Source organism: Motacilla alba, chromosome 27, assembly GCF_015832195.1.
Source record: "Motacilla alba alba isolate MOTALB_02 chromosome 27, Motacilla_alba_V1.0_pri, whole genome shotgun sequence".
Lineage (NCBI taxonomy): Eukaryota > Metazoa > Chordata > Aves > Passeriformes > Motacillidae > Motacilla > Motacilla alba.
In genome coordinates this window covers 1664212-1678218 of record NC_052042.1, presented here as the reverse complement: position 1 = coordinate 1678218, position 14007 = coordinate 1664212, and the positions used below count along the sequence as shown (strand labels likewise).

General features: G+C 67.7%; 2 protein-coding genes across 2 annotated transcripts; both read left to right on the top strand.

Moving 5' to 3' along the window:
- Nucleotides 1-3673: 3673 nt before the first annotated feature.
- ACBD4 (acyl-CoA binding domain containing 4) lies at nucleotides 3674-10307 on the top strand. Its single transcript, XM_038163295.1, has 10 exons — nucleotides 3674-3762; nucleotides 3837-3957; nucleotides 4030-4114; nucleotides 4186-4306; nucleotides 6364-6468; nucleotides 7263-7360; nucleotides 7910-8066; nucleotides 9102-9265; nucleotides 9720-9764; nucleotides 10048-10307. The coding sequence occupies exons 1-10, from the start codon at nucleotides 3693-3695 to the stop codon at nucleotides 10156-10158; spliced, it is 1077 nt and encodes a 358-aa protein (XP_038019223.1). The 5' UTR covers nucleotides 3674-3692; the 3' UTR covers nucleotides 10159-10307.
- Nucleotides 10308-12052: 1745 nt separating this feature from the next.
- HEXIM1 (HEXIM P-TEFb complex subunit 1) lies at nucleotides 12053-13671 on the top strand. The gene has a single exon (XM_038163163.1). It carries the CDS (start codon nucleotides 12262-12264, stop codon nucleotides 13177-13179), a length of 918 nt encoding a protein of 305 aa, XP_038019091.1. The 5' UTR covers nucleotides 12053-12261; the 3' UTR covers nucleotides 13180-13671.
- The last annotated feature ends 336 nt before the right edge of the window (nucleotides 13672-14007 follow it).

Here is a 14007-nt window from a genome sequence, read left to right as displayed (position 1 = left end):
GCCGGGCCGTGACCGGGGCCGGCCGCGGGGAGGGAGCGGGAGGAGCCACGGGGCCCCCGGGCTCTGTTAACCGTTTGTGCCGGCCCGGGGCTGCCGGGGCTGCCGGGGCTGCACCGAGCGCACCGGGCTCGTCCTGCACCGCGGCTGCCCCAGCACCGGGAGCGGCCCGGGTCCCGGTGCAGCGGCTCCCGCTGTGTCCGAGCCCGGGACAGACCGGGGGTCCCCACTGCCCCCCGCGGCTCCGCCTGCACCGGGCACCGGCCCGGGGACCGCAGCGGGCACCCCGGGCATCCCCGGGGCACCTGGGCACCAGTGCCAGCCACGGGCTGGGGGGCACCGGGCTGAGGGCCACAGGCACGGGCTGGGACCTCCAGGTGACTGTCCCCAGCGGGGGGACACAAAGGGACCTCCAGGTGACTGTCCCCAGCGGGGGGACACCCGGGGACCTCCAGGTGACTGTCCCCAGCGGGGGGACACAAAGGGACCTCCAGGTGGCTGTCCCCAGCGGGGGGACACCCGGGGACCTCCAGGTGGCTGTCCCCAGCGGGGGGACACCCGGGGACCTCCAGGTGGCTGTCCCCAGCGGTGGGACAGCCGGGAAGGGGTAGCAGAATGAGCCGGGAGGTGCCATTCCCAGAGCCCGAGGTGTGTGTGAGTGTGAGTGTGAGTGTGAGTGTGAGTGTGAGTGTGAGTGTGAGTGTGCGGCCACGCTCACACACAGGCCCCAGAAGGGTTTAGGGTGGGAAGGTCCCCGGGATCACCGAGTCCAGGCTGTGCCTGACCCCTCCTTGTCACCAGCGCCAGGGCCCCGGGGGTGCTGCCAGCCCCCGGGTGGGACAGCTGTGCACCCAGGGGCAAGAGCAGGGCCGACTGGAGCAACATCTGGGCAACATCTGGGCACCTGGAGTGATACCTGAGTATCCCGGGGTGACATCTGGGCACTTAGGGCAGCGTCTGGGTGCCCTGGGGGATGCTGGAGTATACTGAGGGAACACTGGGACATCCATGGCAACATCTGGGCACCCTGGGGACTCCTGGGACAATCTCTGCTTATCCCAGAGCAACATCTGTACATGCAGGGAGACATCTGGGCAGCTCCTGAGCAGCCCGGGACAGGACCCGGGCAACTCCTGCAACATCTGGACAGCGGGGACACATCTGTGCGGTGCCGGGGCTGAGTTTGGGGGGGGATAAAGCTCTTCCTGAAGCCTTTGGGGACAGAGGGACCCCGGAGTCACCCCAAAAATGCACTTGCGACCCGTATAACCGGGCTCTGCTCCAAGCTCTCCCGAGGGAGCTGCATTCCCAGGAACTCGGCGGCGGATGCCTCGCCGGGGTGGAAGGAGCAGGATAAACACCTCTGGCTGCAAAACCCGCGGCCAAACAAATCCCTGCGCGGTTCCTCCCCTCCCGAGGCGCTGCTATTTTCTCCCGGCCGCCTGCGGGCTGGAAGGGATCCCGGGGAGAGCGGGATCGCATTCCCGGCCGCTTATAGCACACACAGCACGTGTGCCCGGGATCAGCCCCGGGATTCGCCGGCAGCCGCCGGCAGCGAGCAGGAATCCTGACTCAGAGCCTGGAAATGGCCGGGGCTGAAAAGATTGTACTGGTTTATTTGGTTTTTTTTTTATTATTATTTTTTATTTAGTTTCATTTCTTTGTCTTCCATTGGCGAAGGAAACGTTTCCCCCCAGGCGATGTGGGCGAGGTTCAGGAGGGTCGGGGGGTGTCGACCCACTTGGATTTGGGATTTGAAGGTGGGGTTAAGGCTGGAAAAATGGACTGGGAGGCAAGGACGAAGGCTGCTCTGCATCCCAGCTCCAGCATCCTGGGCCAGGCTGGATCCAGGTGGTGCCCACAGCACCCCAGAACCTCCCATGGCACCCCAGAACCTCCCACAGCACCCCCAGAATCTCCCACAGCACCTCCAGAAGCTCCCATGGCACCCCCAGAACCTCCCACAGCACCTCCAGAAGCTCCCATGGCACCCCAGAACCTCCCACGGCACCCCCAGAACCTCCCACGGCACCCCCAGAAGCTCCCAATGCCCCCCAGAAGCTCCCACGGCACCCCCAGAAGCTCCCACCCCCCCGGGGCACCTTGTTCTTCCAGGTCACACGTGTCCCCATGTCCCCACAGCTCCCTGCCTCAAAGGAAGCCCTCGGAGCAGGGGGGCTTCACCCCAGGGGCTCAGAGACCCCAAATTCCGCCCCTTCCTCACAACCCTAATTAATGAGGTTGGGTAATAATTAACAGTGGTTAAAAGTGGACAGTGAATTAAAGAGCAGTGGCTCGAATTGGGTAATAATTAACAATTGCTCTGCCTGACCCAGCTGTCCCCTCTCCTGCCCGGTGGCACTGTCTCAGTGCCATGTTCCAGATCCCAGTGTCCCCGTCCCTGGTCCCCTCCCCTGGCACCTTTGGTAGGTGGCTCCGTTGTCCCTGTCCCCGCTGCACTGTCCTGGTGTCCCCAGATGTGGCCCCAGAATCCTGGACGATTGTCACAGAATTCCAGGATGGTTTGGGTTGGAAGGGACCTTAAAGCCACCCAGTGCCACCTCTGCCATGGCAGGGACACCTCCCACTGTCTCAGGCTGCTCCAGCCTGGCCTGGGCACTGTCCCACTGTCCCTGTCCTGCTATGCCACTGTCCCTGTCTGGCTGCCCCTATCCCACTGTCTGGCTGTCCCTGTCCCTGTCCCAGTCTGTGTCCCTGTCCCACTGTTTCGATCTCAGTCCCACTTTCCCTGTCCCCCTGTCCCTGTCCCCCTATCCCTTCCCCCCATCCCAGTCTCTGTCCCTGTCCCTCTGTCCCTGTTCCCTTGTCCCTGTCCCTCTGTCCCCCGTCCCTGTCCCTCTGTCCCTGTCCCTCTGTCCCTGTCCCTGTCCCTCTGTCCCTGTCCCCCTGCCCCTGTCCCTGTCTCTGTCCCTCTGTCCCCTGTCCCTGTCCCCCTGTCCCTGTCCCTCTGCCCCCCTGTCCCTGTCCTCCTGTCCCTGTCCCTGTCCCTGTCCCTGTCCCTCTGTCCCTGTCCCTGTCCCCCTGTCCCTGTCCCTGTCCCTGTCCCTGTCCCTCTGTCCCTGTCCCTGTCCTCCTGTCCCTGTCCCTGTCCCCCTGTCCCTGTCCCCCTGTCCCTGTCCCTCTGTCCCTGTCCCTGTCCCTGTCCCTGTCCCTCTGTCCCTGTCTCTGTCCCTGTCCCCCTGTCCCCCTGTCCCTGTCCCTGTCCCTCTGTCCCTGTCTCTGTCCCTGTCCCCCTGTCCCCCTGTCCCTGTCCCTGTCCCCCTGTCCCTATCCCTCTCTCCCTGTCCCTGTCCCTGTCCCTGTCCCCAGCGCTGCAGTCCCTCCCATCCCCGCCAGGCGGCGCCCCGTCCCCTCTCTCCGCGCGCTGCACCGTCCGGCCGGCAGGGGGCGCGCGCGCCGCGCTGGGCGCCGGGGGGCGCGGCGGAGGGCGGGGCCCGTTCCGGGAGCCGCGCGCTGATTGGACGCGGCGCGGAGGGCCCGATGTAAAGCTGGCGCTGATTGGGCGCGGCGCGGAGGGCCCGATGTAAAGCTGGCGCTGATTGGGCGCGGCGCGGAGGGCCCGATGTAAAGCTGGCGCTGATTGGGCGCGGCGCGGAGGGCCCAATGTAAAGCTGGCGCTGATTGGCCCCGCGCTGTCCCCGCACGGAGAGGGCCCGCGGCGGGCCGGTCCCGCCATGGCGGAGCCGGGCTGCGGGGCGCAGTTCCGCGCCGCCGTGCAGGTCATCCAGGGGCTGCCGCGGAGCGGTGAGTAGGGCCGGGACCGGGGCCGAGGGCCGGGCGGCCGCGGCGCGGGCGGCCCCGCTGACCGTGCCCCGCAGGTGCGTACCGGCCCTCGTACGAGGAGATGCTGCGCTTCTACAGCTACTACAAGCAGGCGACGGCGGGGCGCTGCCAGGGCCCGCGGCCCGGCTTCTGGGACCCCATCGGCCGCTACAAGTGGTAAGGGGGGGGTGGTCCCGGTCCCGGTCCGGGTCCGGTCGGGCCGGCCCCGCTGACGCCGCGGCCCCGCAGGGACGCCTGGCACAGCCTGGGCGCGATGTCCAAGGAGGAGGCGATGGCCGCGTACGTGGCGGAGATGAAGAAGGTGGCCCAGAAGGTAACGGGGGCGGGCGGCAGGGCCGGGCCGGGCGCTGCCCGGTGCCCGTGTCCAGCCGCGGCCCTCCGCAGGTCATCGACACCGTGCCCATGGACGAGAGCACGGAGGAGATGTTCCGCTACTTCGAGCCGCTCTACGAGGTGATCCACGACATGCCCCGGCCCCCCGAGTCCTTCTTCAAGAGGAAAGGCGGTGAGTGGGGCCGCCGTGCCCACCGGGCTGCCCTCCCGCTGGCACCGGCACCGGCTCCGCTTCGGCACCGGCTCCGCACGGGGGGGACGCTGCACATCCAGCGAGCCTGCCGGGACACCGCTGCTGCTGCGGGCGGAGCACTGTCCCTCTGCGTGACCCTGGTGTCCCTCTGCGTGACCCTGGTGTCCCTCTGCGTGACACCGGTGTCCCTCTGTGTCACACATCCTGGGCTTTCTCTCCACCAAACTCTGAGCGAGGATTTGAGCTCTGGCCCCCAGGTGGCCCCTGGGCAGCAGGCAAGGATCAGCCCCCGGGCAGGCTCTGCTGCCCCTTGGCCCCGGCCCAGCTGCTGGAAACATCTGGACAGGCCAAGCAGCTCCTGCACGGAGGGAGTGGAGAACCAGGGCTTGAGAACTGGGATTGTTTGAAGGGGTTTGTGCTAGAGGAGAACCCTTCCTGGCCCTTGCCATGCCTCTGTGGTGCCGGGAGCTGCCCCAGCCCCTGCAGGGCTGCCCTGGCTGTGTCTGGCTGGTGAGGAGTGAGGGGGCAGGAGGGCACCACCGGCGGATCAGCTCGGCAGCACAGCGACTTCCAGGTGAATCCAGTGCGGGTCTGTGACCTGTCAGTGGCGTGGGAGAGCCCTGGCAAACGGACTCACTCCCAGGCAGCTGTCCTGTGCCTGTCACCCCCTGCTTCCCACCAAACCCAAAATGGGGTTTTTTGGGATGCCAGAAGCAGGTGTGTGTAAGGCTGCTCCAGGTGCTTTGTTCCCCATTTTGATGGTGAACCCCTTTAAAAGGCAGACTTAGTTTTTCTCTGAAATGTAAAAGCTGTGTCTAAACTGGTCATTATCCACTTGGGAGCGTCATTTACGGGTGACATTGTCACTTAAATCTAAACCTGGTGGAACAAGGAGCCCGAGGAGGCTGGAACTGAGGTGCAAAGCACTGAGCTCCTCAAGCTGTTGAGTCGTTTGTGTCAAAGGCTCCCAAACTCGCCTTCAGACCCTGCAATCACAGCTTTGGTTGCTTTTAACTGGAGCAGAAAGGGGATTTCAGAGTGTGGAGCGTGGCAGGTGCCTCCCGCAGCTTTTGGGCACAGAGCCGGGGGTCTGGGCAGCTTTGGTTTTGTTTATTTACAAAGACAGCTCGTTAAAAAGCAGCCCTTGGAACCCACATCACGGCTGGATCCAGGTCCCACCAGGTCTCCCGGGAGTGGGGATTTCAGCAGAGCCTTGTGAAGGTGGTGCCTGGAGCCGGGTCTGTCCTGGTGCTGGGTGAGGTGACAGGAGCCACGCTCCGTGGGTCACAGCGCGCCCTGAGGAGGATCTGGGAATGGGGAGGAGGATTTTGGGAATTTGAGGAGGATTTGGGAGGATCCCAGAGCGGGGCGGCCCTGGCACTACCCCTGTGTGGGGTGTAGCTGCCTTGTCCCCCTCAGCGTCCCCCGTGATGCCGAGGGCAGGCTGGGGACAGCAGAGGGGTGAGGGAAGGAGCAGCAGGGCAGCGTTGCCACACACCTGCCTGCCCAGGAGCAGGGAGCAGAGTCCTGGGGGCTGCTGGAAATCTGGCTGGGGTTAACCCCCTGGGCTCCAGGGGGTGCTGGGGAGGGCTGGGGCGTGTCAGCTCCTCTCGGGGTGCTGCTGGCCCAGCTCCTGGGGTGCTGATGCCCACGCAAGGCTCCTCCAGCCAACAGCTCTTGCCTTGGGCTCTGTTACCGAGGCTGTGCCCTGGGCTGTGGGCACTGCCAGGGGACAGCGCTGTCACTGTCACTCACCAGTGCTGATCCCTCTGCCAGCTGCCCCAGGGGCTCGGGGACAGGGACACCCCAGGCACCCCAGGGTGAGCCGGGTGCTCTGCCAGGGTGAACCCAGGTGGGTTCCTGGGCTGTCAGCAAACAAACCTCGCTCCTCTCCTTCCCTGCCAGCTGCTGGCACCTCCAGAGGCTGCTGCTCCCTGGCTGCTCCCTGACATTTTCATGGCCATCCCAGCCACAGGAGCCAGGACAACAGGACTGAGGCCACAAAATGACCCAGCTGTGCCTTTCCCTCCGTGCAGAGAGCCGGGGGCAGCAGGATGGCCCCAGCCAGGACGTGCCAGCAAGCAGCCCAGCTCCAGAGAGCCCCAGAGACAGCGTGCCTGGCCAGCAGCAGCACGTGCCAGGTTGGTGTCCCTGCCGTGGCCAGCACCTGGCCGAGCCCTGTGGAGCAGCACTGGGGCTGGGGCTCCGTCTCCCACGGAACTGTTGGCTTCAGGCACCTCTGCTCCAGCCCTGGGTGCCCCGGGCACTGCTCCCGCTGGACTTGGGGGGTTGGCTCTGCCTCCCTCCTGCTGTGCAAAGGGACCAGAATCTGCTGAACTGCCGGGACACGGGGAGGCTGTTGCCCCATGAGCTGGGAAATATCACCCTGGAAGGTCCCTGACCCATGAGGGGATGTTCTGCCGTGGCTCGAGCCACGTTCGCTGCTTCCTTGGCACTGGGATTCACCGCACCAAGCCCTGAGTTTTCTCTCACAGCCCCTCGTGCAGTCACCCCCTGCCTCCCTGTGCCCCCCTCGAGGGCCCCTGGCTGTGCCCCGGGGTGGGCAGGGTGCTGCAGGGAGGTTCCTCCTCCTGCTGCCGCTCCAGCCTTCCCCCAGGAGCAAATATGGTCACGGAGCGAGTGCCAGCGTGCCAGCCTCGAGCGCTGGGGCTGGCAGTGCCCGGGGGCTGGGCAGTGTCCCAGCCTGTGCCGCTGCTGCCCAGGGGCCCTGGGGGTTGTGCCGTGGGCAGCAGAAGGGGGAATTCAGTCCTTGGGTTCGTGGCCGCGTTAACAGAGCTGCTTCCACCCCCACAGTGCCTCAGTTTCCCTCTCCAGCCTCGCCCTGGGCAGGCACACCCCCGGTTCCAGCCGTGCCCCCCGACACAGCCGGGCACCCCTGCCCTGCCTGGGGCTCAGCCCTGTGCTTCCCTTCCAGGAGCTGGGCTGGCTCCTGCCCCCGAGGGGAGCCAGGTGACGAGTGACTGCGAGGGGGACACGTTCAGTGACACCCTGGAGCAGATGGAGCCTGAGAAGGTAACGGAGGAAGCGCTGGAGGCTTTGCCACCCCTGCCCTGCCCACTCTGCATGGCACCACCAGCCTGGGAGCCTCATAAACCCTCCTGCACCTCTCTGTGCTTCGTGTCACTCCTGGAGCCTGGTCCCTGTCACTGGGGGGATGCTCAGGAGCCTCCCCAGCCCCCCCATTCCTGTGGTGAGGCTCTGCTGGGACTCTGGGGGCTGCTGGGGCTGGGCAGGACCAGCAGCTCCACACGGGTGCCACCACCTGGATTGTTCCCCTGCCACTTCTCCCTGCTGCCACGTTTGGCACTTGCTGTGCTGAGGCCTGGCGAGTCTGGTGGAAGGAGGAAGGAAGCCCCCCCTCTTCTGCCACCCCAGGTCTGGGCACCTCACTCCCCTCAGGGGTCCCCCAGATGCTGGCTGGTGTCACCACTGGCTGCACTCAGTGCCCTCCACCCCCAAAAATGCCACCACAGGAGAAGGACTGCACTGCTGCCCTGGCATTGCCCTCCCTCCCCGGGGAGGGGAGTGGGGGTCTCAGGGCCCTTCTCTCCCATCTCATAGGCCGGGCAGGCACAGGGGCTCACCCCAAAGGGGGTCCAGGCTGGGGCTGAGCCCCCCGAGCCCCACAGTGCTGGGCAGGGCGAGCGGGGCGAAGGCAGAAGAGCCGAGGGGAGCAGCAGCAGCAGCACAGACCTGCCAGCCCTGGCCTCCGACACAGGTGGGTGCAGAGCTTGTCCCTGCGCCCCTTCCTGCTGCTGCCGGCCTCCCGTGGGCTGGGCTGGGCTGGGCTGGGGGGTGGGAGCTGCCACTACTCCCCCGGGGACCGAGTTTGGCTCCAGCACCTGTGGCTGGGTGATCAGTAGCTGAAGGAAGCCACGAGTGTCCTGTGTCTGCATCCCTTGGTCCCCGAGCAGCTCAGTGGCTGTAGTCCAGCAGCACACAGCCCTCCCTTGCCCATTCCCTGCCGTGCTACTGAACTGCCCGAGTTTGGAGGATGCTCTGCCGGCCCTTCAGCAGCCAGGCAGGGAATGCAGGGCCCTGGCTGCCCGTGCCCAGCTCCTGCCCCTGGTCCAGTGGTGCCTTTGCGTGTGGGTGGTGCCAAGGGTGAGCTCTGCCCAGTAGGGCAGGGGTGAAACTGGGCCCTGGAGGCCCTGGGGACAGCAGTGCCACTCACCTGATGCCACCCAGCACTACTGGTGACTGGGGGCCACCAGGCCTTGAGCTGTGCCACTGCAGGGAGGAGCCTCCTGCCACCCTCTGTGCCGTCCCCAGACACACTGGGCTGCCCTGGGGTGGCATTGCCACCCTCACCTGTGGGACCGGTGCCATTGCCTCACCTGGGCACAGCCCACGTGTCTCACCCTTTCCCCTGTTACTGTTCCCTTCCGGGCTGCCTGACCTTGGCAGTGAACTTGTCCCCAGGCCAGGCTGGGCTGTCCCCAGGGCTGGCAGCAAGTCCCTGCCTGTGTCCTGCTCACTGCCTGGATTATCCAGGTGTTTGCCAGGCTGCTTTGGGGCCTTTGCTGGGCCCGGGGGTGGCCAGGGAGGAGCTGCCCTGGCCCTGGGTGTTCTGCCTGGTGCTGGCAGGTGTCACCAGGCGTCACCAGGTGACCCACACGCACCACCCCGATGGTGGGCTGGCCACCCGCTGTCACCACTGCGGCACTGGAGTGGGGACACCCTGGCTGCTGCTGGGCCCAGAGGGTGACAGCACGGGGTGGGCAGTGCCATGTGCCCGTCGCTGTGCCCGCAGGTGTCCGGCTGGCCGGGGGGGACCCCGGGAGCAGCCCCGAGCTGGCCCCGGGGCTGGCGGCGGAGCTGGAGGCGCAGGTGGCCGGCGCGGTGCGGGCGCTGCAGGAGGAGCTGCGGCGGGTGCGGGAGCGGCTGAACCGGCTGGAGACGCTCGGTGCTGCCCAGGTACGGCCGGGGACGGCGCTGGGACACCGCACGGGCCCGGCCGGGACAGCGGGGCTCAGCTCCGGGCCCCGCTGTGGGGACCCCCCGGTGCTTGGTGGTGACAAATCCTGGCGGGGCCGAGGCTGGTGGTGCCCTGATGCGGCCCACGGTGGAGGCAGGGAGCTGTTTCACATTCCCACATTCCTGTTTCTCCCTCATTCCCATTGCCCTGTTCACTCCGACTGCTCCCCTCATTGCCCCCTCGTTCCTGCTTCTCCACCATTCCCATTGCCCCCACATCCCCGTTTCCCCCTCATTCCCTCATTCCCCGGGCTCCTGGCCCAGCTGCACCATCTGATCCCTGGCAGGGGCCCTGCGCGGCCTCTCCCGGCCGTTCCCTGCCTCTCACAGGGCACGGGGGCTGGAAGGGGGGTGCCGGCCCCAGCCGCACCCCAAACCCTCTCGTGTCTTGCAGGGGGAGGCAGCTGGGACAGGCCCTGGCCCGGCACTTGCTCCACAGGTGAGTTGGGGCGAAGGAAGTGTTGCGGGTGGCCCTGCTGTCCCCCTGCCCACCCGGCAGCCCAAGGGGGCATGGGGACACAGCTGGGGGAGGTCAGGGGAGGGACCACCAGCTGGGGAGCAGGTGACATCCATGGGGACACGGCCGCAGGGCCGGCGCTGTGATGCACAGGGGAGGAGGGCTGCGACCGGGACGCCGAGCAGTGGCGGGGGTTCCTCTCAGCAGAGGGCTCGGGTGGTGTTTGCTGCCATCGGTGACACCTTTGTCCCCTTCCCCTCGCCAGGCCGTGTCCCCGTGGCGCCTGGCCGTGTCCCCGCGCACGCTGCTCTTCCTGGCCGCCTGGCCCTTCGTCACGCAGTGGCTGCTGCGCCACTGGCAGGGCAGGAAGAGGTGACCGCCACCTCCGCCACCGCCACCGCTCCTCGCCCATCCCGCTTCGCACGGAGCCACGCGGGAATCGCCTCACCAGCCACGGGCTCTGCGGGCCGGGCCCGCCCGGGACACCGGCCCCGGCCCCCGGCGGCCACCCGCAGCGACACTCGGGGCCAGGGCCCCGGGCCCGCACCGGGGACACCGGCCCCGGGGCCCCCGGCGGGGCCCACCGGCCCCGCAGCGACACTCGGGGCCAGCACCGGCCCCGGGGCACCCCCGGCACCGACACTCGGGGCCAGCACCGGCCCCGGGGCACCCCCGGCACCGACACTCGGGGCCAGCACCGGCCCCCGGCGCCCGCCGCGCCGCGCACCGACGGAGCAGGAGCAGCCCCGGGCCCGGCCCGGCCTCCGGGGCCGCGGGTGCCGGGACATCACCGAGCCTGCCTCAATTAAAGTCGCCTTTTCGGTTCAGCCCCGCTGCCTGTGCCCTGCCAGGGGAGGGGACCGCGGCCAAACGCTCCGGCCTGGCCACCTGCTCCGGCCCAGCCAGTGTCACCCCCTGTCCCCAGCCGGTCCCCCCGTCCCCAGCCGGTCTCCCCGTCCCCAGCCGGTCCCCTCCCGTGGCTAGAGGTGGCCGCGGCCGCCCCGTTCCCCGTGCGGGCAGTCTGTGCCCACGCCCCCGGCCGGCTCCCGTGCCCACCCTGAGGGTGCCACCGGGCCCGAGCCAGCGCCTCCCCGTTCCGGCGGCGGCGGTGGGGGAGCCCCGGGAGCCCGGTGGGTCGGGCTGCAGCGGGGCCACGCCGGGGGTGCCGGGTGCGGGGCTGGGCAGGGCGGGTTCCCCCCGCTGGGGGCACGGGGTGACGCGGATCCCCCGTTCCGCGGGCCGAGCCCCGCCCGGCCGGGAGGCCGCGGGCGCCCCGGGGCCCTCCTGTGCTGCTCCCCCTCAGACTCGGGACCCGGCGGCGCCCCGGGCCGCCCATGGCTCCCCCAGCCGAGTGTCCCTCAGCGGGGCCCCCAAACCCCTCCAGCCCCTCCGAGGCCGCGGGGCCCCCCCGCCCCCGAACGTGGGGCCCGAGGGGGACATCGCCACCGTGGCTGGGGTGGCAGGACCAGGAACGGGACCGGGACCGGGACAAGGCCCGGGAGCTGCCCATCCCCCTCCTCCCCCGTGCCCCTCCCCCCGCACCCCCCAGGCTCCGGGAGCGCGGCTCCGCACCGCCCCTGCCAAAAGGGACGCGGCGCCTTTAAGAAAGGACTTCTTTCCGCTTCGGTTTGTTTACATCTCCCTCCGCCAACTGCAGCACTGCCGAACTACACACAGCGCCGGGATCCTTCCGCTCGCCCCCTTCCCCCCGGGCCCGCGCATCCCCGGAGCCGCTCCCGGGCCCCCCCCCCCCACAGCCCGGTCGGGCCCGGCCCGGCCCGGTCCTGTACAACCCCCCCGGTCCCGGGGCCTCAGCACCGCCGGCGGAACCTCCGCCGCGCGGGGACTCTTTTCGGACCGTGCCACGGCCCCGCCGTGGGGGGGGGCGCGCGCGCTGCCCTCGGCGCGGGCCTGAAGGTCGCGGGGCGCGCGCGGCCCCGCGCACGGGGACTCCCCCGCCTCGTGGTACGGCCCGGTCCCGCCCTCGCCCCCTCGCGATTGGCGGCGCCGCGTCGGAGTGACGCCCAAGGCGACCAATGGCGGCCAGCTCCTGCAACGGCCAGGGGCGTGTCCCGGCGGGCCGGCCCGCCCCCCGTGTCCACCGATTGGCCGCGCGGCGGCACCGCCCGCGCGCTCGGGGCCGTGGCGGCGGCGCGGGGCGCGCGGCGGGGGCGGGTCCCGACGCGCGGCGGGGCGGGGCGCACAGGGCGCCTGCGCGGGGCGGGGCGGGGCGCGCGCGGCTATAAAGGGAGCGGCCGCGGCCGAGGAGAGGCAGTCGGGAGCGGGCGGCGGCAGGCGCGGGTTGGGCCGTGGGGGGGGATTGCGGCGGGAGCGGCGGCGGCGGCGCGTGCAGTGCGCGCGGGGAGGCGGGCCCGGCGGCGTTAAACCTCCCCCGGGCCATGTCCCGGGCGGCCTGAGCGGGGCCGGCCCCATGCGGCGCCGGTAGCGCCCGTCAGCGAGCGTAGCCGAGCGCAGCGCTATGGCCGACGCGGCGCCCGCTGAACCGGGGCCGGAGCCCCAGTGCGAACCGGAGCTTCGCTCCGAGCCCGAGGCGCGGCCGGAGCCGCAGTCCGAGCCCGAGCCGCAGCCCGAGCGCGGAGAGGCGCCGACGGAGGACGGCGATGCCGGGAGGCTGCCGCCCCCCGGGGCGGAGGCGGCGGCGGCGGGCGGCGCCGAGGGGCGGCCGCCGGCGGGCGGAGCGGGGCGTCCCGGCCTGGGCCCGCGGTACCGGGCCGTGGGACGCACCGAGGAATGGCCGGTGAAGAAGAAGCACCGTCGGCGGCCGTCGAAGAAGAAGCGGCGCTGGAAGCCGTACTCGAAGCTGAGCTGGGAGGAGAAGCAGCAGTTCGACGAGCGGCAGAGCCTCCGCGCCTCCCGGCTGCGAGCGGAGATGTTCGCCAAGGGGCAGCCGGTGGCTCCCTACAACACCACGCAGTTCCTCATGGAGGACCATGACCAGGAGGAGCCCGACCTGAAAACCGGGCTGTACCCGCGGCGAGCGGCCGCCAAGTCGGACGACACGAGCGAGGAGGATTTCCTGGACGACGCGGCGGACGAGGACGGGGGCAGCGACGGGATGGGGGGGGACGGCAGCGAGTTTCTGCAGAGGGACTTCTCGGAGACCTACGAGCGGTACCATGTGGAGAGCCTGCAGAACATGAGCAAGCAGGAGCTGGTGAAGGAGTACCTGGAGCTGGAGAAGTGCCTGTCGCGCATGGAGGAGGAGAACAACCGGCTGAGGATGGAGAGCAAAAAAGCCGGCGGGGAGGCGGCGGACCCGGCGCGGGTGCAGGCGCTGGAGCGGGAGGTGGACAGGCTGCGAGCCGAGAACCTGCGGCTGCTGCGGGAGCAGGAGCTGCCCCGGCAGGAAAAGGGCCCCTGCAAGCCGGGGGAGTGACACTGGGCAGGGGGGCGCGGGGGGGTTTTTACAGTGCTGGGTGGAACATTCGGTCCTTGTACAGAGTCGCCGCGGACCCTTTTTGTGGGCTAAACTGCAGCTGGGTGGGCTGAGGGCTCCCCCTTTTTTAGGTGGCTGTGACGGGGCGAGGGGGGGGTTGATGTATTGGTGATAACTGGTTTATGGTTTGGTTTTTTTTTGGTTTGTTTTTTTTTTTTTTTTTTTTTTTTTTTTCTTTTTTTGGTTTTTTTTTTTTTCTGTGTCTAAACCAAAAAAAAAAAAAAAATCCCCAGGAAAGCTGTAAATTGGCCAAAACTGACTATTGAAAAAAATACAGAGGTCTAATAAATTTAATTACTTGTAACTGTAATAGTTTTGGTGTGATTTCTCGAAAATAATCAGAATGGCATTCCACTAGGGAATACATCCTAGATTATTTTCATCGTGTTATAACTGTTGTTTGATTAAACTTAGTTGTAATCCCCCGCTTAACCCTTTTTGTTCTTATTTTCCCCCTTTTTTTTTTCAATTTTAATTCTGCTTAATGAGCTGAAATAGTTAAAAGTACCTGGAAGGGGGGTGAAACGGTGTGTGATGGACACAGAGAGGTAGGAGCAGCTTCAAGTCTGTCTGTTTGCCGAAGGCTCACTTCAACTTGACTCTGTTTCCCCGCAGCTCTGCAGGAATCCAGGTCATTAACTCAAATCTGGGCAAAAACTGCCCCCCCTCCCAAAAATCTACTTCAAGCTACAAGTGAGAGGAAAAACCTTAAAGTTTTGGAGCGGCCCAAGGAAAAGTTTTGGTAGTCAGCGCTTGGCCTGTGAAATG

Coding starts and splice junctions, on each gene's coding strand:
- ACBD4 (XM_038163295.1), top strand. CDS start 3,693: ATGGCGGAGCCGGGCTGCGGGGCGCAGTTCCGCGCCGCCGTGCAGGTC. Junction 3,763..3,836: donor CCAGGGGCTGCCGCGGAGCG/GTGAGTAGGGCC, acceptor CGTGCCCCGCAG/GTGCGTACCGGCCCTCGTAC. Junction 9,266..9,719: donor AGACGCTCGGTGCTGCCCAG/GTACGGCCGGGG, acceptor CGTGTCTTGCAG/GGGGAGGCAGCTGGGACAGG.
- HEXIM1 (XM_038163163.1), top strand. CDS start 12,262: ATGGCCGACGCGGCGCCCGCTGAACCGGGGCCGGAGCCCCAGTGCGAA.